This window comes from Lithobates pipiens, unplaced genomic scaffold (assembly GCF_037356315.1).
Source record: "Lithobates pipiens isolate NorthernLeopardFrog02 unplaced genomic scaffold, aLitPip1_a1.2 Scaffold_8, whole genome shotgun sequence".
In the NCBI taxonomy this organism is placed as follows: Eukaryota; Metazoa; Chordata; class Amphibia; order Anura; family Ranidae; genus Lithobates; species Lithobates pipiens.
Window position 1 is genome coordinate 693,127,460 of NW_027507903.1, and position 26,038 is coordinate 693,153,497.

General features: G+C 56.3%; 1 protein-coding gene across 1 annotated transcript in view; it reads right to left on the minus strand.

Moving 5' to 3' along the window:
• LOC143962468 (disks large homolog 4-like) overlaps positions 1-26,038 on the minus strand; it is a gene marked incomplete in the record, with an annotated part of 306,432 nt that overhangs the window by 271,967 nt on the left and 8,427 nt on the right. The window contains 1 exon segment of the mRNA XM_077471743.1: positions 24,952-25,019. Within this exon segment, the coding sequence (XP_077327869.1) occupies positions 24,952-25,019 (68 nt within the window).

Sequence of the window (26,038 nt, forward strand, 5' to 3'; positions counted from 1 at the left end):
CTTATCCAGCACATGACATATATATATATACAGTATATAGGGGGAGGTGTCTTATCCAGCACATGAGAGATATATATACAGTATATAGGGGGAGGTGTCTTATCCAGCACATGACATATATATATATATATATATATATATATATATATATATATATATATATATATATATATATATATATATATATATATATATACAGTATATAGGGGGGATGTGTCTTATCCAGCACATGACATATATATATATATATACAGTATATAGGGGGGATGTGTCTTATCCAGCACATGACATATATATATATACAGTATATAGGGGGAGGTGTCTTATCCAGCACATGACATATATATATATATATATATATATATACAGTATATAGGGGGGAGGTGTCTTATCCAGCACATGACATATATATATACAGTATATAGGGGGGAGGTGTCTTATCCAGCACATGACATATATATATACAGTATATAGGGGGAGGTGTCTTATCCAGCACATGACATATATATATACAGTATATAGGGGGGAGGTGTCTTATCCAGCACATGACATATATATATATATACAGTATATAGGGGGGAGGTGTCTTATCCAGCACATGACATATATATATATATATATACAGTATATAGGGGGGAGGTGTCTTATCCAGCACATGACATATATATATACAGTATATAGGGGGGAGGTGTCTTATCCAGCACATGATACATTTCTCAGTATAATAGACTTCAGCAGCATGGAGAGCACTATGAGACTGATGGTATACAGTATATAGCACACATCTTCCACCCTCTATTATATATATTAGGGTGCAATGCATGGAGCCCGGCCTGACATCTCACCTGGCCTCCCCCATACCGATGTATATCACAAAGTACAATATACCGTATACCTCTCCTCTGTGTATATAGAGGACAGAGGCCTCTCAATGTATACAGCTACATCCAATCCCAGCAATGCTACATACATGTACAGATACTGCTGTGTGTGTATATAGGGGGTCGTACATGTGTGGTGTATGGGGCTCATTCTCTCTATATAATAAAATGTATATAGGGGGTCATACAGGTGTGGTGTATGGGGCTCATTCTATATATATAATACAATGTATATAGGGGGTCATACATGTGTGGTATATGGGGCTCATTCTATATATATATATACACAATGTATATAGGGGGTCATACATGTGTGGTGTATGGGGCTCATTCTATATATATATATACACAATGTATATTGGGGGTTATACATGTGTGGTGTATGGGGCTTATTCTATATATATAATACAATGTATATAGGGGGTCATACATGTGTGGTGTATGGGGCTTATTCTATATATATAATACAATGTATATAAAGGGTCATACATGTGTGGTGTATGGGGCTTATTCTATATATATAATACAATGTATATAGGGGGTCATACATGTGTGGTGTATGGGGCTCATTCTATATATATAATACAACGTATATAGGGGGTCATACATGTGTGGTGTATGGGGCTCATTCTATATATATAATACAATGTATATAGGGGGGTCATACATGTGTGGTGTATGGGGCTCATTCTATATATATAATACAATGTATATAGGGGGTCATACATGTGTGGTGTATGGGGCTCATTCTATATATATAATACAATGTATATAGGGGGTCATACATGTGTGGTGTATGGGGCTTATTCTATATATATATATATATAATACAATGTATATAGGGGGTCATACATGTGTGGTGTATGGGGCTCATTCTATATATATAATACAATGTATATAGGGGGTCATACATGTGTGGTGTATGGGGCTCATTCTATATATATAATACAATGTATATAGGGGGTCATACATGTGTGGTGTATGGGGCTTATTCTATATATATAATACAATGTAGAGAGAGGATATTCATATGATATGTCCCCATCTGCACCCCTGTATGGAGATCTGTCTATAGGTGAAGATTCAGGAGGTCTCTGTCCATGAAGGTCTCTTCATCTATGAAGGTCTCTCCATCTATGGGGGTCTCTTCCTCTATGGAGGTCTGTCTATGGAGGTCTCTCCATCTATGGGGGGTCTCTGTCTATGAAGGTCTCTCCATCTATGGGGGTCTCTTCATCTATGGGGGGTCTCTGTCTATGAAGGTCTCTCCATCTATGGGGGTCTCTTCCTCTATGGGGGTCTCTTCCTCTATGGAGGTCTGTCCATCCATGGAGGTCTCCTCTCTCTTTGTCCCCTCTTTCCCTGGGTGGGGAAGGTGGGGGTCTCCTTACCTTAGTGGTGACAATACACAGACAATCCATGGCGGCCGATCAGCCACATCCAGAGCTCACCGTCCTCCGTCCCCGGGGAGGAGAGGAGAGGGAAGGGATCGGGGTGAGGAGGAGGAGGAGGAGGAGGATGGGGGTGATTGGAGGGATGGAGAGCGGAGAAGAGGGTGCGCGGCGATGGAGGAGAGGCTGCAGATCTGCGGGGAAGAGGGAGGAGGGAGGAGAGGAGAGGAGGGGGGAGGAGCGGGGAGAGAGAGGAGAACCCACGCGAGGATCTCTTACTCACCGACACTCTGTGACTAAGAGACAGCCGGGACTACCGGAGACCACCGGGACAGAGAGACAGCCGGGACCACCAGAGACCACCGGGACCGAGAGACAGCCGGGACCACCAGAGACCACCGGGACCAAGAGACAGCCGGGACCACCGGGACCAAGAGACAGCCGGGACCACCGGGACCAAGAGACAGCCGGGACCACCGGAGACCACCGGGACCGAGAGACAGCCGGGACCACCGGGACAGAGAGACAGCCGGGACCACCGGGACCAAGAGACAGCCGGGACCACCGGGACAGAGAGACAGCCGGGACCACCGGGACAGAGAGACAGCCGGGACCACCGGGACAGAGAGACAGCCGGGACCACCGGGACAGAGAGACAGCCGGGACCACCCGGACCAAGAGACAGCCGGGAACACCGGGACCAAGAGACAGCCAGGACCACCGGGACCAAGAGACAGCCGGGAACACCGGGACAGAGAGACAGCCGGGACCACCGGGACCAAGAGACAGCCGGGACCACCAGAGACCACCGGGACCAAGAGACAGCCGGGACCACCGGGACCAAGAGACAGCCGGGACCACCGGGACCAAGAGACAGCCGGGACCACCGGAGACCACCGGGACCGAGAGACAGCCGGGACCACCGGGACAGAGAGACAGCCGGGACCACCGGGACCAAGAGACAGCCGGGACCACCGGGACAGAGAGACAGCCGGGACCACCGGGACAGAGAGACAGCCGGGACCACCGGGACAGAGAGACAGCCGGGACCACCGGGACAGAGAGACAGCCGGGACCACCGGGACAGAGAGACAGCCAGGACCACCGGGACCAAGAGACAGCCGGGAACACCGGGACAGAGAGACAGCCGGGACCACCGGGACCAAGAGACAGCCGGGACCACCAGAGACCACCGGGACCAAGAGACAGCCGGGACCACCGGGACCAAGAGACAGCCGGGACCACCGGGACCAAGAGACAGCCGGGACCACCGGAGACCACCGGGACCGAGAGACAGCCGGGACCACCGGGACAGAGAGACAGCCGGGACCACCGGGACCAAGAGACAGCCGGGACCACCGGGACAGAGAGACAGCCGGGACCACCGGGACAGAGAGACAGCCGGGACCACCGGGACAGAGAGACAGCCGGGACCACCGGGACAGAGAGACAGCCGGGACCACCCGGACCAAGAGACAGCCGGGAACACCGGGACCAAGAGACAGCCAGGACCACCGGGACCAAGAGACAGCCGGGAACACCGGGACAGAGAGACAGCCGGGACCACCGGGACCAAGAGACAGCCGGGACCACCGGGACCAAGAGACAGCCAGGACCACCGGGACCAAGAGACAGCCGGGAACACCGGGACCAAGAGACAGCCGGGACCACCGGGACCAAGAGACAGCCGGGACCACCGGGACAGAGAGACAGCCGGGACCACCGGGACAGAGAGACAGCCGGGACCACCCGGACCAAGAGACAGCCGGGACCACCGGGACAGAGAGACAGCCGGGACCACCGGGACCAAGAGACAGCCGGGACCACCGGGACCAAGAGACAGCCGGGACAGAGAGACAGCCGGGACCACCGGGACAGAGAGACAGCCGGGACCACCCGGACCAAGAGACAGCCGGGAACACCGGGACCAAGAGACAGCCGGGACCACCGGGACCAAGAGACAGCCGGGACCACCGGAGACCACCGGGACCGAGAGACAGCCGGGACCACCGGGACAGAGAGACAGCCGGGACCACCGGGACCAAGAGACAGCCGGGACCACCGGGACAGAGAGACAGCCGGGACCACCGGGACAGAGAGACAGCCGGGACCACCAGGACAGAGAGACAGCCGGGACCACCGGGACAGAGAGACAGCCGGGACCACCGGGACAGAGAGACAGCCGGGACCACCCGGACCAAGAGACAGCCGGGAACACCGGGACCAAGAGACAGCCAGGACCACCGGGACCAAGAGACAGCCGGGAACACCGGGACAGAGAGACAGCCGGGACCACCGGGACCAAGAGACAGCCGGGACCACCGGGACCAAGAGACAGCCAGGACCACCGGGACCAAGAGACAGCCGGGAACACCGGGACCAAGAGACAGCCGGGACCACCGGGACCAAGAGACAGCCGGGACCACCGGGACAGAGAGACAGCCGGGACCACCGGGACAGAGAGACAGCCGGGACCACCCGGACCAAGAGACAGCCGGGACCACCGGGACAGAGAGACAGCCGGGACCACCGGGACCAAGAGACAGCCGGGACCACCGGGACCAAGAGACAGCCGGGACCACCGGGACCAAGAGACAGCCGGGACAGAGAGACAGCCGGGACCACCGGGACAGAGAGACAGCCGGGACCACCCGGACCAAGAGACAGCCGGGAACACCGGGACCAAGAGACAGCCGGGACCACCGGGACCAAGAGACAGCCGGGACCACCGGAGACCACCGGGACCGAGAGACAGCCGGGACCACCGGGACAGAGAGACAGCAGGGACCACCGGGACCAAGAGACAGCCGGGACCACCGGGACAAAGAGACAGCCGGGACCACCGGGACAGAGAGACAGCCGGGACAGAGAGACAGCCGGGACCACCGGGACAGAGAGACAGCCGGGACCACCCGGACCAAGAGACAGCCGGGAACACCGGGACCAAGAGACAGCCAGGACCACCGGGACCAAGAGACAGCCGGGAACACCGGGACAGAGAGACAGCCGGGACCACCGGGACCAAGAGACAGCCGGGACCACCGGGACCAAGAGACAGCCAGGACCACCGGGACCAAGAGACAGCCGGGAACACCGGGACCAAGAGACAGCCGGGACCACCGGGACCGAGAGACAGCCGGGACCACCGGGACAGAGAGACAGCCGGGACCACCGGGACAGAGAGACAGCCGGGACCACCCGGACCAAGAGACAGCCGGGACCACCGGGACAGAGAGACAGCCGGGACCACCGGGACCAAGAGACAGCCGGGACCACCGGGACCAAGAGACAGCCGGGACCACCGGGACCAAGAGACAGCCGGGACAGAGAGACAGCCGGGACCACCGGGACAGAGAGACAGCCGGGACCACCCGGACCAAGAGACAGCCGGGAACACCGGGACCAAGAGACAGCCGGGACCACCGGGACCAAGAGACAGCCGGGACCACCGGGACCGAGAGACAGCCGGGACCACCGGGACCGAGAGACAGCCGGGACCACCGGGACAGAGAGACAGCCGGGACCACCGGGACAGAGAGACAGCCGGGACCACCCGGACCAAGAGACAGCCGGGACCACCGGGACAGAGAGACAGCCGGGACCACCCGGACCAAGAGACAGCCGGGACCACCGGGACAGAGAGACAGCCGGGACCACCGGGACCAAGAGACAGCCGGGACCACCGGGACAGAGAGACAGCCGGGACCACCCGGACCAAGAGACAGCCGGGACCACCGGGACAGAGAGACAGCCGGGACCACCCGGACCAAGAGACAGCCGGGACCACCCGGACCAAGAGACAGCCGGGAACACCGGGACCAAGAGACAGCCAGGACCACCGGGACCAAGAGACAGCCGGGAACACCGGGACAGAGAGACAGCCGGGACCAAGAGACAGCCGGGACCACCGGGACAGAGAGACAGCCGGGACAGAGAGACAGCCGGGACCACCCGGACCAAGAGACAGCCGGGAACACCGGGACCAAGAGACAGCCGGGACCACCGGGACAGAGAGACAGCCGGGACCACCGGGACCAAGAGACAGCCGGGACCACCGGGACCAAGAGACAGCCGGGACCACCCGGACCAAGAGACAGCCGGGAACACCGGGACCAAGAGACAGCCAGGACCACCGGGACCAAGAGACAGCCGGGAACACCGGGACCAAGAGACAGCCGGGAACACCGGAGACCACCAGGACTGAGAGACAGCCGGGACCACCGGGACCGAGAGACAGCCGGGACCACCGGGACAGAGAGACAGCCGGGACCACCGGGACCAAGAGACAGCCGGGACCACCGGGACCAAGAGACAGCCGGGACCACCGGGACCAAGAGACAGCCGGGACAGAGAGACAGCCGGGACCACCGGGACAGAGAGACAGCCGGGACCACCCGGACCAAGAGACAGCCGGGAACACCGGGACCAAGAGACAGCCGGGACCACCGGGACCAAGAGACAGCCGGGACCACCGGAGACCACCGGGACCGAGAGACAGCCGGGACCACCGGGACAGAGAGACAGCCGGGACCACCCGGACCAAGAGACAGCCGGGAACACCGGGACCAAGAGACAGCCAGGACCACCGGGACCAAGAGACAGCCAGGACCACCGGGACCAAGAGACAGCCGGGAACACCGGGACAGAGAGACAGCCGGGACCACCGGGACCAAGAGACAGCCAGGACCACCGGGACCAAGAGACAGCCGGGAACACCGGGACCAAGAGACAGCCGGGACCACCGGGACCGAGAGACAGCCGGGACCACCGGGACAGAGAGACAGCCGGGACCACCGGGACAGAGAGACAGCCGGGACCACCCGGACCAAGAGACAGCCGGGACCACCGGGACAGAGAGACAGCCGGGACCACCGGGACCAAGAGACAGCCGGGACCACCGGGACCAAGAGACAGCCGGGACCACCGGGACCAAGAGACAGCCGGGACAGAGAGACAGCCGGGACCACCGGGACAGAGAGACAGCCGGGACCACCCGGACCAAGAGACAGCCGGGAACACCGGGACCAAGAGACAGCCGGGACCACCGGGACCAAGAGACAGCCGGGACCACCGGGACCAAGAGACAGCCGGGACCACCGGGACAGAGAGACAGCCGGGACAGAGAGACAGCCGGGACCACCCGGACCAAGAGACAGCCGGGAACACCGGGACCAAGAGACAGCCGGGACCACCGGGACAGAGAGACAGCCGGGACCACCGGGACCAAGAGACAGCCGGGACCACCGGGACCAAGAGACAGCCGGGACCAACGGGACCAAGAGACAGCCGGGACCACCGGGACAGAGAGACAGCCGGGACCACCGGGACAGAGAGACAGCCGGGACCACCCGGACCAAGAGACAGCCGGGACCACCGGGACAGAGAGACAGCCGGGACCACCCGGACCAAGAGACAGCCGGGACCACCGGGACAGAGAGACAGCCGGGACCACCGGGACCAAGAGACAGCCGGGACCACCGGGACAGAGAGACAGCCGGGACCACCCGGACCAAGAGACAGCCGGGACCACCGGGACAGAGACAGCCGGGACCACCCGGACCAAGAGACAGCCGGGAACACCGGGACCAAGAGACAGCCAGGACCACCGGGACCAAGAGACAGCCGGGAACACCGGGACAGAGAGACAGCCGGGACCACCGGGACCAAGAGACAGCCGGGACCACCGGGACAGAGAGACAGCCGGGACAGAGAGACAGCCGGGACCACCCGGACCAAGAGACAGCCGGGAACACCGGGACCAAGAGACAGCCGGGACCACCGGGACAGAGAGACAGCCGGGACCACCGGGACCAAGAGACAGCCGGGACCACCGGGACCAAGAGACAGCCGGGACCACCCGGACCAAGAGACAGCCGGGAACACCGGGACCAAGAGACAGCCAGGACCACCGGGACCAAGAGACAGCCGGGAACACCGGGACCAAGAGACAGCCGGGAACACCGGAGACCACCAGGACTGAGAGACAGCCGGGACCACCGGGACCGAGAGACAGCCGGGACCACCGGGACCGAGAGACAGCCGGGACCACCGGGACCAAGAGACAGCCGGGACCAAGAGACAGCCGGGACCACCAGGACCAAGAGACAGCCGGGAACACCGGGACAGAGAGACAGCCGGGACCACCGGGACCAAGAGACAGCCGGGACCACCGGGACAGAGAGACAGCCGGGACCACCCGGACCAAGAGACAGCCGGGACCACCGGGACAGAGACAGCCGGGACCACCCGGACCAAGAGACAGCCGGGAACACCGGGACCAAGAGACAGCCAGGACCACCGGGACCAAGAGACAGCCGGGAACACCGGGACAGAGAGACAGCCGGGACCAAGAGACAGCCGGGACCACCGGGACAGAGAGACAGCCGGGACAGAGAGACAGCCGGGACCACCCGGACCAAGAGACAGCCGGGAACACCGGGACCAAGAGACAGCCGGGACCACCGGGACAGAGAGACAGCCGGGACCATCGGGACCAAGAGACAGCCGGGACCACCGGGACCAAGAGACAGCCGGGACCACCCGGACCAAGAGACAGCCGGGAACACCGGGACCAAGAGACAGCCAGGACCACCGGGACCAAGAGACAGCCGGGAACACCGGGACCAAGAGACAGCCGGGAACACCGGAGACCACCAGGACTGAGAGACAGCCGGGACCACCGGGACCGAGAGACAGCCGGGACCACCGGGACCGAGAGACAGCCGGGACCACCGGGACCAAGAGACAGCCGGGACCACCGGGACCAAGAGACAGCCGGGACCAAGAGACAGCCGGGACCACCAGGACCAAGAGACAGCCGGGAACACCGGAGACCACCAGGACTGAGAGACAGCCGGGACCACCGGGACCACCGGGACCGAGAGACAGCCGGGACCACCGGAGACCACCAGGACTGAGAGACAGCCGGGACCACCGGGACCAAGAGACAGCCGGGACCACCGGGACCAAGAGACAACCGGGACCAAGAGACAGCCGGGACCAAGAGACAGCCGGGAACACCGGAGACCACCAGGACTGAGAGACAGCCGGGACCACCGGGACCGAGAGACAGCCGGGACCACCGGAGACCACCAGGACTGAGAGACAGCCGGGACCAAGAGACAGCCGGGACCACCGGGACCAAGAGACAACCGGGACCAAGAGACAGCCGGGAACACCGGAGACCACCAGGACTGAGAGACAGCCGGGACCACCGGGACCGAGAGACAGCCGGGACCACCGGAGACCACCAGGACTGAGAGACAGCCGGGACCACCAGGACCAAGAGACAGCCGGGACCACCGGGACCAAGAGACAGCCGGGACCACCAGGACCAAGAGACAGCCGGAACCACCGGAACCAAGAGACAGCCGGGACCACCGGGACCAAGAGACAGCCGGGACCACCGGGACCAAGAGACAGCCAGGACCACCGGGACCAAGAGACAGCCGGGAACACCGGGACTAAGAGACAGCCGGGACCGAGAGACAGCCGGGACCACCAGGACCGAGAGACAGCCGGGACCACCGGAGACCACCGGGACCGAGAGACAGCTGGGACCACCGGGACCGAGAGACAGCTGGGACCACCGGGACCAGAGAGACAGCCGGGACTACCGGAGACCACCGGGACCGAGAGACAGCCGGGACTACCGGGACTAAGAGACAGCCGGGACCACCGGGACCAAGAGACAGCCGGGACTAAGAGACAGCCGGGACCACCGGGACCAAGAGACAGCCGGGAACACCGGGACTAAGAGACAGCCGGGACCGAGAGACAGCCGGGACCACCGGGACCGAGAGACAGCCGGGACCACCGGAGACCACCAGGACTGAGAGTCAGCCGGGACCAAGAGACAGCCGGGATCACCGGGACCGAGAGACAGCCGGGACTAAGAGACAGCCGGGACCACTGGGACCGAGAGACAGCCGGGACCACTGGGACCGAGAGACAGCCGGGACCAAGAGACAATCGGGAACACCGGGACTAAGAGACAGCTGGGACCAAGAGACAGCCGGGACCACCGGGACCAAGAGACAGCCGGGACCACCGGGACCAAGAGACAGCCGGGAACACCGGGACTAAGAGACAGCCGGGACCACCGGGACCGAGAGACAGCCGGGACCACCGGAGACCACCAGGACTGAGAGACAGCCGGGACCACCAGGACCGAGAGACAGCCGGGACCACCGGGACCAAGAGACAGCCGGGACCACCGGGACCAAGAGACAGCCGGGAACACCGGGACTAAGAGACAGCCGGGACCACCGGGACCGAGAGACAGCCGGGACCACCGGAGACCACCAGGACTGAGAGACAGCCGGGACCACCAGGACCGAGAGACAGCCGGGACCACCGGGACCAAGAGACAGCCGGGACCACCGGGACCAAGAGACAGCCGGGAACACCGGGACTAAGAGACAGCCGGGACCGAGAGACAGCCGGGACCACCGGGACCGAGAGACAGCCGGGACCACCGGAGACCACCAGGACTGAGAGACAGCCGGGACCAAGAGACAGCCGGGATCACCGGGACCGAGAGACAGCCGGGACTAAGAGACAGCCGGGACCACTGGGACCGAGAGACAGCCGGGACCACTGGGACCGAGAGACAGCCGGGACCACTGGGACCGAGAGACAGCCGGGACCACCGGGACCGAGAGACAACCGGGAACACCGGGACTAAGAGACAGCCGGGACCACCGGGACCAAGAGACAGCCGGGACCACCGGGACCAAGAGACAGCCGGGAACACCGGGACTAAGAGACAGCCGGGACCACCGGGACCGAGAGACAGCCGGGACCACCAGGACCGAGAGACAGCCGGGACCACCGGAGACCACCGGGACCGAGAGACAGCTGGGACCACCGGGACCGAGAGACAGCTGGGACCACCGGGACCAGAGAGACAGCCGGGACTACCGGAGACCACCGGGACCGAGAGACAGCCGGGACTACCGGGACTAAGAGACAGCCGGGACCAAGAGACAGCTGGGACTAAGAGACAGCCGGGACCACCGGGACCGAGAGACAGCCGGGACCACCGGGACCGAGAGACAGCCGGGACCAAGAGACAGCCGGGAACACCGGGACTAAGAGACAGCCGGGACCAAGAGACAGCCGGGACCACCGGGACCGAGAGACAGCCGGGACCACCGGAGACCACCAGGACTGAGAGACAGCTGGGACCAAGAGACAGCCGGGATCACCGGGACCGAGAGACAGCCGGGACTAAGAGACAGCCGGGACCACTGGGACCGAGAGACAGCCGGGACCACCGGGACCAAGAGACAGCCGGGAACACTGGGACTAAGAGACAGCCGGGACCAAAAGACAGCCGGGACCACCGGGACCAAGAGACAGCCGGGACCACCGGGACCAAGAGACAGCCGGGAACACCGGGACTAAGAGACAGCCGGGACCACCGGGACCGAGAGACAGCCGGGACCACCGGAGACCACCAGGACTGAGAGACAGCCGGGACCACCAGGACCGAGAGACAGCCGGGACCACCGGGACCAAGAGACAGCCGGGACCAAGAGACAGCCGGGACCACCGGGACCAAGAGACAGCCGGGACCAAGAGACAGCCGGGACCACCGGGACCAAGAGACAGCCGGGAACACCGGGACTAAGAGACAGCCGGGACCACCGGGACCGAGAGACAGCCGGGACCACCGGAGACCACCAGGACTGAGAGACTGCCGGGACCACCAGGACCGAGAGACAGCCGGGACCACCGGAGACCACCGGGACCGAGAGACAGCTGGGACCACCGGGACCGAGAGACAGCTGGGACCACCGGGACCAGAGAGACAGCCGGGACTACCGGAGACCACCGGGACCAAGAGACAGCCGGGACTACCGGGACTAAGAGACAGCCGGGACCAAGAGACAGCCGGGACTAAGAGACAGCCGGGACCACCGGGACCGAGAGACAGCCGGGACCACCGGGACCGAGAGACAGCCGGGACCAAGAGACAGCCGGGAACACCGGGACTAAGAGACAGCCGGGACCGAGAGACAGCCGGGACCACCGGGACCGAGAGACAGCCGGGACCACCGGAGACCACCAGGACTGAGAGACAGCCGGGACCACCGGGACCAAGAGACAGCCGGGACCACCGGGACCAAGAGACAGCCGGGATCACCGGGACCGAGAGACAGCTGGGACCACCTTAGACCACCGGGACTGAGAGACAGCCGGGACCACCGGAGACCACCGTGACAGAGAGACAGCCGGGACCACCGGAGACCACCGGGGACACAGAGACAGCCAGGACCACCGGAGACCACCGGGACTAAGAGACAGCCGGGACCACCGGAGACCACCGGGACAGAGAGACAGCCGGGACCACTGGAGACCTCCGGGACCAAGAGACAGCCGGGACCACTGGGACAGAGAGACAGCCTAGACCACCGGGACTAAGAGACAGCTGGGACCACCAGAGACCACTGGGACTAAGAGACAGCCAAGACCACCGGGACCAAGAGACAGCCGGGACCACCGGGACTAAGAGACAGCCGGGACCACCGGAGACCACCGGGACAGAGAGACAGCCGGGACCACCGGAGACCACCGGGACAGAGAGACAGCCGGGACCACCGGAGACCACCGGGACAGAGAGACAGCCGGGACCACCGGGGACAGAGAGACAGCCAGGACCACTGGAGACCACCAGGACTAAGAGACAGCCGGGACCACCGGGACAGAGAGACAGCCGGGACCACCGGAGACCACCGGGACTAAGAGACAGCCGGGACCACCGGAGACCACCGGGACTAAGAGACAGCCGGGACCACCAGAGACCACCGGGACCGAGAGACAGCCAGGACCACCGGAGACCACCGGGACTAAGAGACATCCGGGACAGAGAGACAGCCGGGACCACCGGAGACCACTGGGACTAAGAGACAGCCGGGACTGAGAGACAGCCAGGACCACCGGAGACCACCGGGACTAAGAGACACCAGGGACCACCGGAGACCACCGGGACAGAGAGACAGCCGGGACCACCGGGACAGAGAGACAGCCGGGACCACCGGAACTAAGAGACAGCCGGGACCACCGGAGACCACCGGGACAGAGAGACAGCCGGGACCACCGAAGACCACCGGGACTAAGAGACAGCCGGGACCACCAGAGACCACCGGGACCGAGAGACAGCCAGGACCACCGGAGACCACCGGGACTAAGAGACATCCGGGACAGAGAGACAGCCGGGACCACCGGAGACCACCGGGACTAAGAGACAGCCGGGACCACCAGAGACCACCGGGACTGAGAGACAGCCAGGACCACCGGAGACCACCGGGACTAAGAGACACCAGGGACCACCGGAGACCACCGGGACAGAGAGACAGCCGGGACCACCGGGACAGAGAGACAGCCGGGACCACCGGGACTAAGAGACAGCGGGGACCACCGGAGACCACTGGGACAGAGAGACAGCTGGGACCACCGGAACTAAGAGACAGCCGGGACCACCGGAGACCACCGGGACCGAGAGACAGCCGGGACCACTGGGACTAAGAGACAGCCGGGACAACAGGAGACCATCGGGACAGAGAGACAGCCGGGACCACCGGAGACCACCGAGACTAAGAGACAGCCGGGACCACCGGGACCGAGAGACAGCCGGGACCACCGGAGACCACCGGGACCGAGAGACAGCCGGGACCACCGGGACCGAGAGACAGCCGGGACCACCGGAAACCACCGGGACTAAGAGACAGCCGGGACCACCGGGCCCAAGAGACAGCCGAGACCACCAGGACCAAGAGACAGCCGGGACCACCAGAGACCACCGGGACCAAGAGACAGCCGGGACCACTGGAGACCACCGGGACCGAGAGACAGCCGGGACCACCGGAGAACACCGGGACTGAGAGACAGCTGGGACCACCGGAGAACACTGGGACTGAGAGACAGCCGGGACCACCGCAGACCACCGGGACTGAGAGACATCCGGGACCACCGGAGACCACCGGTGCTATGAGACACCCGGGACCACCGGAGACCATCAGGACTGACAGACTGCTGGAACCACCAGAGACTACCGGGACTGAGAGACAGCCGAGACACTGGGACTGAAAGACTGCCGGGACCACCGGAGACCACTGAGACTGAGAGACATCCGAGACCACCGGAGACATCCGGGACAGAGAGACAGCCGAGACCACCGGGACTGAGAGACTGCCGAGACCACCGGGACTGAGAGACAGCCGAGACCACCGGGACTGAAAGACTGCCGGGACCACTGGAGACCACCGGGACTGAGGGACAGCCGAGACCACCGGAGACATTCGGGACTGAGAGACAGCCGAGACCACCGGGACTGAGAGACTGCCGGACTGAGAGAGAGCTGAGACCACCGGGACTAAGAGAAAGCTGGCACCACCGGAGAACACCGGGGCTGAGAGACTGCCGGGACTGAGAGACTGCCAGGACCACCGGGACTGAAAGACTGCCGGGACCACCGGAGACCCCTGGGACTGAGAGACTACCGGGACCACCGGAGACCACCGGGACTGAGAGACTGCCGGGACCACCGGAGACCAACAAGACTGCCGGGACTGAGAGACTACAAGGGGAGAGTACAAGGAGAGAGAGTACAAGGGGAGAAAGTACAAAAGGGTAGAGTACAAGGGGAGAGACTACAAGGAGAGAGAGTACAAGGAGAGAGTACAAGGAGAGAGTACAAAGGGAGAGAAAGTACAAGGGGAGAGAATACAAGGGGAGAGAATACAAGGAGAGAGAGTACAAGGAGAGAGAGTACAAAGATAGAGAGAGAGAGAGAGAACAAGGGGGGAGAGGGTATACAAAAGAGAGAGAGTACAAGGAGAGAGAGTACAAAGGTATCAAGTACAGGGGAGAGACTACAAGGGAGGAGAGAGTACAAGGAGAAAGAGTGTACAAGGGGAGACAGTACAAGGAGAGAGACTATAGGGGGAGAGAGTACATGGGAGAAATTACAAGTGGGAGAGTACAACGATGGAGAGTACAAGAAGAGAGAGCACAAGGAGAGAGAATACAAGGAGAGAGAGTGCGAGGAGAGAGAGTGCAATGCTGGGCAAAGTGAGTTTGCAATGATGGACACAGTGAGGCAGTAATGATGGGCACAGTGAGGCTGCAATGATCGGCACAGTGAGGCTGCATTGATGGACAAAGTAAGACTGCATTGATGGGCACAGTGAGACTGCAGTGATGGGCACAGTGGGTCTGCGATGATGGGCACAGTAAGTCTGCATTGATGAGCACAGTGAGTCTGCAATGATGGGCACAGTAAGTCTGCAATGAAGGGCACAGTGAGTCTGCAATGATGGGCACAATGTGGCTGCAGTCATGAGCACAGCAAGTCTGCATTAAAGAGCACAGTGAGACAGTATTGATGAACGCAGTTAGTCTGCAATGATGGGCTCACCCAGCACAGTGAGTCTGCATTAATGGGCACAGTGAGTCTGCAATGAAGGGCACAGTGAGTCTGCATTGGTGAGCACAGTGAGTCTGCAATGATGGGCACAATGCATTGGCATTGATGGGCACAGTGAGGTAGTATTGATTGGCATGGTGAGTCTGCATTGACAGGCACATTAAGACAGTATTGATGGGCACAGTGAGGCTGCATTGATGGGCACAGTGAGTATGCAATGATGGGCATAGTGAGTCTGGATTAATGGGTACAGTGAGTCTGCAATGAAGGGCACAGTGAGGCAGTAGTGATGGGCACAGTGAGCCTGCAATGATGGGCCCACCCGGCACAATGAGTCTGCATTAATGGGCAGAGTGAGTCTGCAATAAAGGCACAGTGAGTCTGCATTTCATGGGCACAGAGAGTCTGCAATCATGGAAACAGTGAGTCTGCATTGATGGGCACAGTGAGTCTGCAATGAAGGGCAGAGTGAGGCTGCAGTGATGGGCACAGTGAGTCTGCAATGATGGCCACAGTGAATCTGTAATGATGGGCACAGTAAGTCTGCAATGAAGGGCACAGTTAGTCTGCAATGATGGGCACAGTGTGGCTGCAGTCAGGAGCACAGTAAGTCTGCATTGAAGAGCACAGTGAGGCAGTATTGATGGGCGCAGTGAGTCTGCAATGATGGGCACACCCAGCACAGTGAGTCTGCATTAATGAGCACAGTGAGTCTGCAATGAAGGGCACAGTGAGTCTGCATTGGTGAGCACAGTGAGTCTGCAATGATGGGCACAGTGTGTTGGTATTGATGGGCACAGTGAGGTAGTATTGATTGGCATAGTGAGTCTGCATTGACAGGCACATTAAGGCAGTATTGATGGGCACAGTGAGGCTGCATTGATGGGTACAGCGAGTCTGCATTGATGGGCACAATGAGGCTACAATGATCGACACAGTAAGTCTGCATTGATGAGCACAGTGAGGCAGTATTGATGAGCGCAGTGAGTCTGCAATGATGGGCAGAGTGAGTCTGCAATAAAGGCACAGTGAGTCTGCAATGATGGTCACAGTGAGTCTGCATTTCATGGGCACAGAGATTCTGCAATCATGGAAACAGTGAGGCTGCATTGATGGGCACAATGAGGCTCCAATGATCGACACAGTGAGTCTGCAATTATGGGCAGAGAGAGTCTACATTAATAGGCACAGCGAGTCTGCAATGATGGGCACAGTGAGTCTGCATTGATGGGCACACTGAGTCTGCAATGATGGGCACACCCGGCACAGTTAGTCTGCAATGAAGGGCACACTAAGTCTGCATCAATGGGCACAGTGAGTCTGCAATGAAAGGCACAGTGAGTCTGCATTGATGGGCACAGTGAGGCTGCATTAATGGGCACAGAGAGTCTGCAATGATGAACAATGTGAGTCAGCAACGATGGGCACAGTAAGTCTGCATTGATGGGCACAGTGAGTCTGCAATGATGGGCACAGTAAATCTGCATTGATGAGCACAGCCAGTCTGCAATGGTGGACACGGTGAGTTGGCGTTGATGGGTACAGTGAGGCAGTATTGATTGGCATAGTGGGACTGCAATGATGGGCACAGTCAGTCTGCAATGATGGGAACAGTGAGGGAGTATTGATGGGCACAGTGAGGCTGCATTGATGGGCACGGTGAATCTGAATTAATAGGCACAGTGAGTCTGCATTAATGAGTACAATTTGTCTGCAATGAAGGGCACAATTAGGCTGAAGTGATGGGCACAGTGAGTTGTCATTACTGCGCACAGTGAGGCAGTATTGATTGGCAAAGTGAGTCTGCAATGATGACCACAGTGAGTCTGCATTAATGGGCACAGGGAGTCTGCAATGAAAGGCACAGTGGGGCTGCATTAATGGGCACGGAGAGTCTGCAATGATGAACAATGTGAGTCGGCAACAATGGGCACATTAAGTTTGCATTGAAGGGCAAGGTGAGTCTGCAATGATGGGCACAGTAAATCTGAATGGATGAGCACAGCAAGTCTGCAATGATGGACACGGTGAGTTGGCGTTGATGGGTACAGTGAGGCAGTATTGATGGGCGCAGTGAGTATGCAATGATGGGCACAGTGAGTTGGCATTACTGCGCACAGTGAGGCAGTATTGATTGGCATAGTGAGTCTGCAATTTTGGGCACAGTGAGTCTGCAATGATGGATATAATGAGGCTGCATTGATGGGCACAATGAAGCTGCAATAATAAGCACAGTGAGTTTGTATTAATGGGCACAGGGAGTCTGCATTGATGGGCACAGTGAGGCAGTATTGATGGGCATAGTGAGTGTGCATTGATGGGCACAGTGAGTCTGAAATGATGGGCACAGTGAGGTTCGATTGATGAGCACAGTGAGTCTGCAATGATGGGCACCGTGAGTCTACAATGAAGGAACAGTGAGGCTGCATTGATGGGCAAAGTGAGGCTGCAATGATGGGCACAGTGAGTCTGCCATGATGGGCACAGAGAGTCTGCAATGATGGGCACCGTGAGTCTCCAATGAAGTAACTGTGAGGCTGCATTGATGGGCACAGTGAGTCTGTAATGAAGGGCACAGTGAGTCTAAAATGATGGGCACAGTGAGGCTGCAATGAAGGGCACAGTGAGTCTAAAATGATGGGCACAGTGAGTCTGTATTGATGCGCACAGTGAGTCTAAAATGATGGGCACAGTGAGGCTGCAATGATGGGCACAGTGAGTCTAAAATGATGGGCACAGTGAGTCTCCATTGATGGGCACCGTGAGTCTCCAATGAAGGAACAGTGAGGCTGCATTGATGGGCAAAGTGAGGCTGCAATGATGGGCACAGTGAGGCTGCAATGATGGGCACAGTGAGTCTGCCATGATGGACACAGTGAGTCTGCAATGAAGTAACAGTGAGGCTGCATTGATGGGCACAGGGAGTCTGCAATGAAGGGCACAGTGAGTCTAAAATGATGGGCACAGTGAGGCTGCAATGATGGGCACAGTGAGTCTAAAATGATGGGCACAGTGAGTCTGCATTGATGGGCACAGTGAGTCTAAAATGATGGGCACAGTGAGGCTGAATTGATGGGCATAGTGAGTCTGCAATGATGGGCACAGTGAGACAGTATTGATTGGCATAGTGAGTTGAAAATTATGGGGACAGTGGGAGGAATAGTACCCCATCATTGGTGTCAGTGGGAGGAATAGTGCCCCATCATTGGTGTCAGTGGGAGGAATAGTGCCCCATCATTGGTGTCAGTGGATGGAATAGTGCCCCATCATTGGTATCGGTGGGAGGAATAGTGCCCCATCATTGGTGTCAGTGGGGGGAATAGTGCCCCATCATTGGTATCGGTGGGAGGAATAGTGCCCCATCATTGGTATCGGTGGGAGGATTAGTGCCCCATCATTGGTATCAGTGAGAGGAATTGTGCCCCATTATTGGTGTCGGTGGGAGGAATAGTGCCCCATCAGTGGTGTCAATGGGAGGAATAGTGCCCCATCATTGGTGTCAGTGGGAGGAATAGTGCCCCATCATTGGTATCAGTGAGAGGAATAGTGCCCCATCATTGGTGTCGGTGGGAGGAATAGTGCCCCATCATTGGTGTCGGTGGGAGGAATAGTGCCCCATCATTGGTATCGGTGGGAGGAATAGTGCCCCATCATTGGTGTCAGTGGGGGGAATAGTGCCCCATCATTGGTGTCAGTGGGGGGAATAGTGCCCCATCATTGGTGTCAGTGGGGGGAATAGTGCCCCATCATTGGTGTAAGTGGGAGGATGATGGGGCACTATTGGTATCAGTGGGAGGAATAGTGCCCCGTCAGTGGGGGGAATTATGCCTCAAGGGCCACATAAAAGCAAGCAAAGGTCCACGTCGGCCCTAGGGCCACAGTTTGCTGACCTTAGAATTAATTGTAACGGCAAAATGCGATTTTTCTTTGTTGTTACAAAAAAAAGTGCGTTTTATTCTGTGATTTGTTCTGTTTAAAATTACACAAAAAAATCATCAGGGAAATGAGAAGTTGATTGGAGGAGGAGAACGAGGAGTTAATTGGGGCTGATTAGAGTCCAGGAATCTCATCTGCAGATGAATGGAAAGATACAAAATGTAACAATGTTTCTTTCTATCTTCCAGACATTTTTCAGCCTTGGACAATTTATCATTCAGAGTAAATGAAGGCCACCAAAGACCTCCATGTCCGCTAATTCCCCCACTTCATACCCAATTACACACACCAAGCGCTCCTTCCTCAGGAAATGACTGCGATTACCAATTAGGCAGCTTGTGAGTGAAACCGGCCAATCAGAGACCATATCCGAGGAGGACAGCCAACCCCCCCCCCAGACTTTTCCATACTTGGTGAAAGCCCCCCCGATTGGTGTAGGTGGCTTCATATGAAGCTCCCCGATTGGTGTAGGTGGCTTTATATGAAGCTCCCCGATTGGTGTAGGTGGCTTCATATGAAGCTCTCCGATTGGTGTAGGTGGCTTTATATGAAGCTCTCCGATTGGTGTAGGTGGCTTTATATGAAGCTCCCCGATTGGTGTAGGTGGCTTTATATGAAGCTCCCCGATTGGTGTAGGTGGCTTCATATGAAGCTCCCCGATTGGTGTAGGTGGCTTCATATGAAGCTCTCCGATTGGTGTAGTTGGCTTTATATGAAGCTCCCCGATTGGTGTAGTTGGCTTTATATGAAGCTCCCCGATTGGTGTAGGTGGCTTTATATGAAGCTCCCCGATTGGTGTAGGTGGCTTCATATGAAGCTCTCCGATTGGTGTAGTTGGCTTTATATGAAGCTCCCCGATTGGTGTAGGTGGCTTTATATGAAGCTCTCCGATTGGTGTAGTTGGCTTTATATGAAGCTCCACGATTGGTGTAGGTGGCTTCATATGAAGCTCCCCGATTGGTGTAGGTGGCTTCATATGAAGCTCCACGATTGGTGTAGGTGGCTTTATATGAAGCTCCACGATTGGTGTAGGTGGCTTCATATGAAGCTCCCCGATTGGTGTAGGTGGCTTCATATGAAGCTCCACGATTGGTGTAGGTGGCTTTATATGAAGCTCCACGATTGGTGTAGGTGGCTTCATATGAAGCTCCACGATTGGTGTAGGTGGATTTATATGAAGCTCTCCGATTGGTGTAGTTGGCTTTATATGAAGCTCTCCGATTGGTGTAGGTGGCTTTATATGAAGCTCTCCGATTGGTGTAGTTGGCTTTATATGAAGCTCCACGATTGGTGTAGGTGGCTTCATATGAAGCTCTCCGATTGGTGTAGGTGGATTTATATGAAGCTCTCCGATTGGTGTAGTTGGCTTTATATGAAGCTCTCCGATTGGTGTAGGTGGCTTTATATGAAGCTCTCCGATTGGTGTAGGTGGCTTTATATGAAGCTCTCCGATTGGTGTAGGTGGCTTTATATGAAGGCTTTGCTCTATTCACAAATGATTTCCAGGACAGGTCGGTGCAAATATTTTATTTTTTTCCACGACAAAATAATAAGTTTCCGAACATAAAATAGTAATAATGCGAGGAGAGCGCCTAACGCTTTGGTAGTGGCCAAGAAATCCACCAGGCTTAGAAAGCACCCCTCTACAGGTATACGAGTGACTGAGATCCTACGGGCCAAAACCTCCCACCAGGAAATATGTATAATGTCTGCATCAGGCAGGGCTGCTGTCAGAAATCACGGGGGCCCCAGACAGCCTTCCTAACAGGGGCCCCCCTATCCGGAAGTGACTAAGGATTTCGATTTATCGTTCCTTTTCTCTGTAGCCTCAGCTGCACAGATCAATGAATTGGAAGCACTCTGAGGCTTCCTGCTCATTCAAAAACTAAAGCTTCGTAAACACAGTTTACTATGCTTCCGCGATGAATGGACACAGGATTGATTGGTACCGATCACTCTCTGCGCTCATTCAGGAAATGAAGGGACCAATAAATGTTATATTTACCGGCCCCTTCCCCCACTCTCCCTCCTAAAGCATCCCCCTGTGTGCCCGCAGCAGCTTCCGGCAGGAGAGGAGAGGAGGAAAACCGTCAGGGCTGTGGAGGAACAGGGGGCCCGGACAGCAGAGGGTTAGACCAGAGGGAAAAAGAGAAGGAGAAGCTTGCAGGGGGAGGAAGAAAAGGATTGGTATCTGCAATAAGACATTACAGCTGGCCTTCCTGCACAGTTTTGAACTGATTGAGCCCGGGCCCTGTACAGAAGGGCCCGGCTGTACTGCCTTATCAGCAGCCTTGGCATCAGGTACAGAGCAGCGCCAACACAAGGAGGGTTGGTCCCTGTATATTTTTGCCAATCTGGCCGGTGTGAGGTAGACCCTATGGAGAAATGTATAATGTATTAAATGGTCTCCAGTGGACACCAATCCGGTAAAGGCAACCTTCCATATATCCTCCCAATCCTCCTTGTCCAAACCAGGAGCCACAACAGTCCGTGGTGACACACAGGCCCTCAGGAATTTGGGGGTTTCAGGGAACAGATCCTTGTACATGGTAGACAATGGTTTGATGGGTGATTCATCCCTAATTAAAATCTCCATATCACTGGCCTCTAGATTTGGGGGGCTATTGCCAAACTGGGGTGTCCAGGAAAGTGGACCAAACTCTGGGGGCCCCCGGCTGGATACACAGGACACCAGCGAGTTCCTGACTCCCCACCATAGGTGCCCCCCTTGTTCAGTTGGTCCTTCCCCTCTGTTATTGCCAGTACTCCTCATTGGGTTGGAGATCGGAGAATGGCCGTAGATTTGGGACAATCTTTCGGTGATCATTTGTGGTAATCGGCATTTGGGTGGAGCTTCTACTGGCAGACATAGAGGGCCGTCCTTCTATGTACAATTCTTACTCTGCTTTCTTTCCTCTTTTTATTAGTTTTTTTAGAAGATTTCTCCCTGTTTTGGGCCCTCTGACTTCTCACACGTTGTATGGACTTCCTGCCTGACTAGAAATGGAAGGATTGGGCAGTCCCTACTTGAGTGGCGTGCCATTTTCATCCGTATACGTTATCTGTAGGATATCGATCGTTGCTTCTGATGAAGAGACGTGCGTTGATTTGAATGTGCATTTTTTTCAATAAACCAAAAACTAAGACATGAGCAATCACCAGGGGGGCGAGGGAAGGGGGGGTATAAAAAGAAAAGCCTGGGAAGATGGAGGGGAGTTGGAGAGAGACTTTTGGAGGAAGAGGGTGAGAGTCGTGTGGTACCGGCCCGGACCAGGTTTGGCCCGGGGAAGTACGGAGCATCTGGAGAAGCTGAGGAAGAGAATGTCTAGCGCAGCCATTCTCAACCAAGGTTCCTCCAGAGATGGCTAGGGGTTCCTTGAGCTGTGGCTGATTTGACCTCCTGTTTGATGGTGCCTACATACTTCTGAGCCAATACCACTTGGAGGAGACAGTGGTATGACATCAATGATCTTTATAGCTCTCTGTAAGAGGACTAGTCTTACCACCACTGTAAAAAAGGGCATTCTTCTCACTGACCACCAAAGTAAGGGTCATTGTTCCCACTGACCCCCAATGAATGGGTTTATTAGGGGTTCACCGATAACCTGAAAATTATTTTAAGGGTTCCCCTGGGGTAAAAAGGTTGAGAAAGGCTGGTCTAGCGTAACCCTGTGTGCAAAGCACTGCTTTGAGGAGTCCTGGTAGCTGCAGGAGTGCCTGAGTCACATGCACCTTCCCTGCACCTTTAATTAAAGGGGCTCCCCCGTTGCAGGACTACTCTCGCTCTCCTGGGTTGTCGCAGAAGGTCTGGTGAGAGGGTTACTGTCCCACACATCGTTACTATTGTTTACCTTTCACCCTTGTTGCCAGATAAACCTGCAGTATTCTTTAACAGTGGACCCTTATTATAGACAAATATATGACTACCCCCTTAGGCCGCCATTTCTTGGTTGGCATCGTGGTTTCTGCCCGCGGGTCACTGAACTGGGGTAACCCTTCTGCTCCCTGCTAGGCAGAACCTTGTCTCCGTAGCTGCATCCATTTATGTTCAAGCCATTTAAGGAGGGAGTTTGCCACCCAAGTTCAACTTCACCCTTTAAAAAGGAAAACACGCCTGCCAAACCCCCCTCCCTCTCTTAAACTGACCATTACCCAAGGAAACTCCTGACTACCACTAAATATCTTAAGGCAACCCTTCCCACCAACCTCACATATTAAGGAGAACTGTGTCAACCACTTTGCCTCTTAAAAGGAAATCAGACCTTTTTTCGCCACATCTTAAAAGGGACTACACCCACCTCTGCGCGCCAACATAAAGGCCCCAACTATGCCGGCAGAAGAATCAACCTTTCAGATTGTTTGTAGTCAGGGACTATCTTCCTAGAAGTACTGGGGAGCAGGAGGTTTGGTGGATGTTTCCCTGACTCTCCTGACTGAGGGCCTGCTAGTGGGCTGGCCAGCCCAAACCCTTGTTATCCAATACCCGTCTCACTTGGGGAGTGATCTCCTAGTTGGAGGGCTATTGATGATTACATTCTTAGTCCTGCCGGACAGGCAGCCACACATTAAAGGGTATTTGGCCATACTGTATTGTTCCTGCATTGATTCGCTTTGCTATAGTTTAACCTCTTCAGACATTTCCTTATCTTTCTCTATTGCTTCCAATACAATCCGATTGTTTAATCACACAGATAACACACCAGTATAAGGATCCTTAGTGTCAGTTATTTTCAGCCAATGAGATTCAACAACGATAGTCACATGGCTGTAAATAAAGATTCTTTTCGTTTCTTAAAGCTTTGTGAATGGGGCCCTGTAGAGTACCAGGCCAGACACATGAAGCAGATTATCAAGGGTCCTCCACAGAGGTCTTGGTCTAAGGAGAACATATCGTCGGTGATCCTCACCGACTTTCACTTCTAATTGTTAGAAAGCGAGGCGATGGGAGAGAAGATTGAAGACCCTCACCATACAAAATGTGAATAGATTCACGGAGAATGAATGGCTTGTCCTCCAAGTCTCCTCCAAGCAGAGGTCTTCTGGGACCTGACTGAGGTTCCTGAACAGCAGACCACAGAGGAGGACACCAGACGGTCCGAGGGATGAGACCCCCTCCCGGGGAGATCCTGAAAACATTGCAGAATTCCATCTCTCACTTGGCCAAGAACTCCTTGGACTCCTCCAGTCTGTGGCCGGACACATGGAGGGTGCACCAAGACCCCGTTACAGAAAATAAGAAACATTCTAATAACTAGCAGTACATCATTCAGACAGAGAAGAAGCTGGAACCCCACAAGGTGAGGACACTGACCTTCTCCACACGACGGCAACTGGGGGGGCTCACCGGGCTCAGCATCACCTCATAATATTCCTGGATATCTAGAAGGAGAAAACAAGTCAGGAACAAAACTCTCATTTCCTTGTACCCCTTTATTGACCCCCCAATCTTCAACATTCCTCCCATGACACTCACACTGCAAATTCAACCCCAACATCCCTACCCTGAGTACTAATCCTAATCTTAACCCTAACCCTAATGATTACCCCAAACTGTAATCCTAAACCTAACCCTGAGTACTAATCCTAATCTTAATGATTACCCCAAACTTTAATCCTAACCCTAATCCTAACCCTGAGTACTAATCCTAACCCTAACCCTAATGATTACCCCAAACTGTAACCCTAATCCTAATCCTAACCCTGAGTACTAATCCTAATCTTAATGATTACCCCAAACTTTAATCCTAACCCTAATCCTAACCCTGAGTACTAATCCTAACCCTAACCCTAATGATTACCCCAAACTGTAACCCTAATCCTAATCCTAACCCTGAGTACTAATCCTAATCTTAACCCTAACCCTAATGATTACCCCAAACTGTAACCCTAACCCTAATCCTAACCCTGAGTACTAATCCTAATCTTAACCCTAACCCTAATGATTACCCCAAACTGTAATCCTAAACCTAACCCTGAGTACTAATCCTAATCTTAATGATTACCCCAAACTTTAATCCTAACCCTAATCCTAACCCTGTGTACTAATCCTAACCCTAACCCTAATGATTACCCCAAACTGTAACCCTAATCCTAATCCTAACCCTGAGTATTAATCCAAATCTTAATCATTACCCCAAACTTTAATCCTAACCCTGAGTACTAATCCTAATCTTAACCCTAACCCTAATGATTACCCCAAACTCTAACCCTAATGATTACCCCAAACTCTAATCCTAACCCTGAGTACTAATCCTAATCTTAACTCTAATGATTACCTCAAACTGTAACCCTAACCCTAATCCTAACCCTGAGTACTAATCCTAATCTTAACTCTAACTCTAATGATTACCCCAAACTCTAATCCTAACCCTAATCCTAACCCTGAGTACTAATCCTAA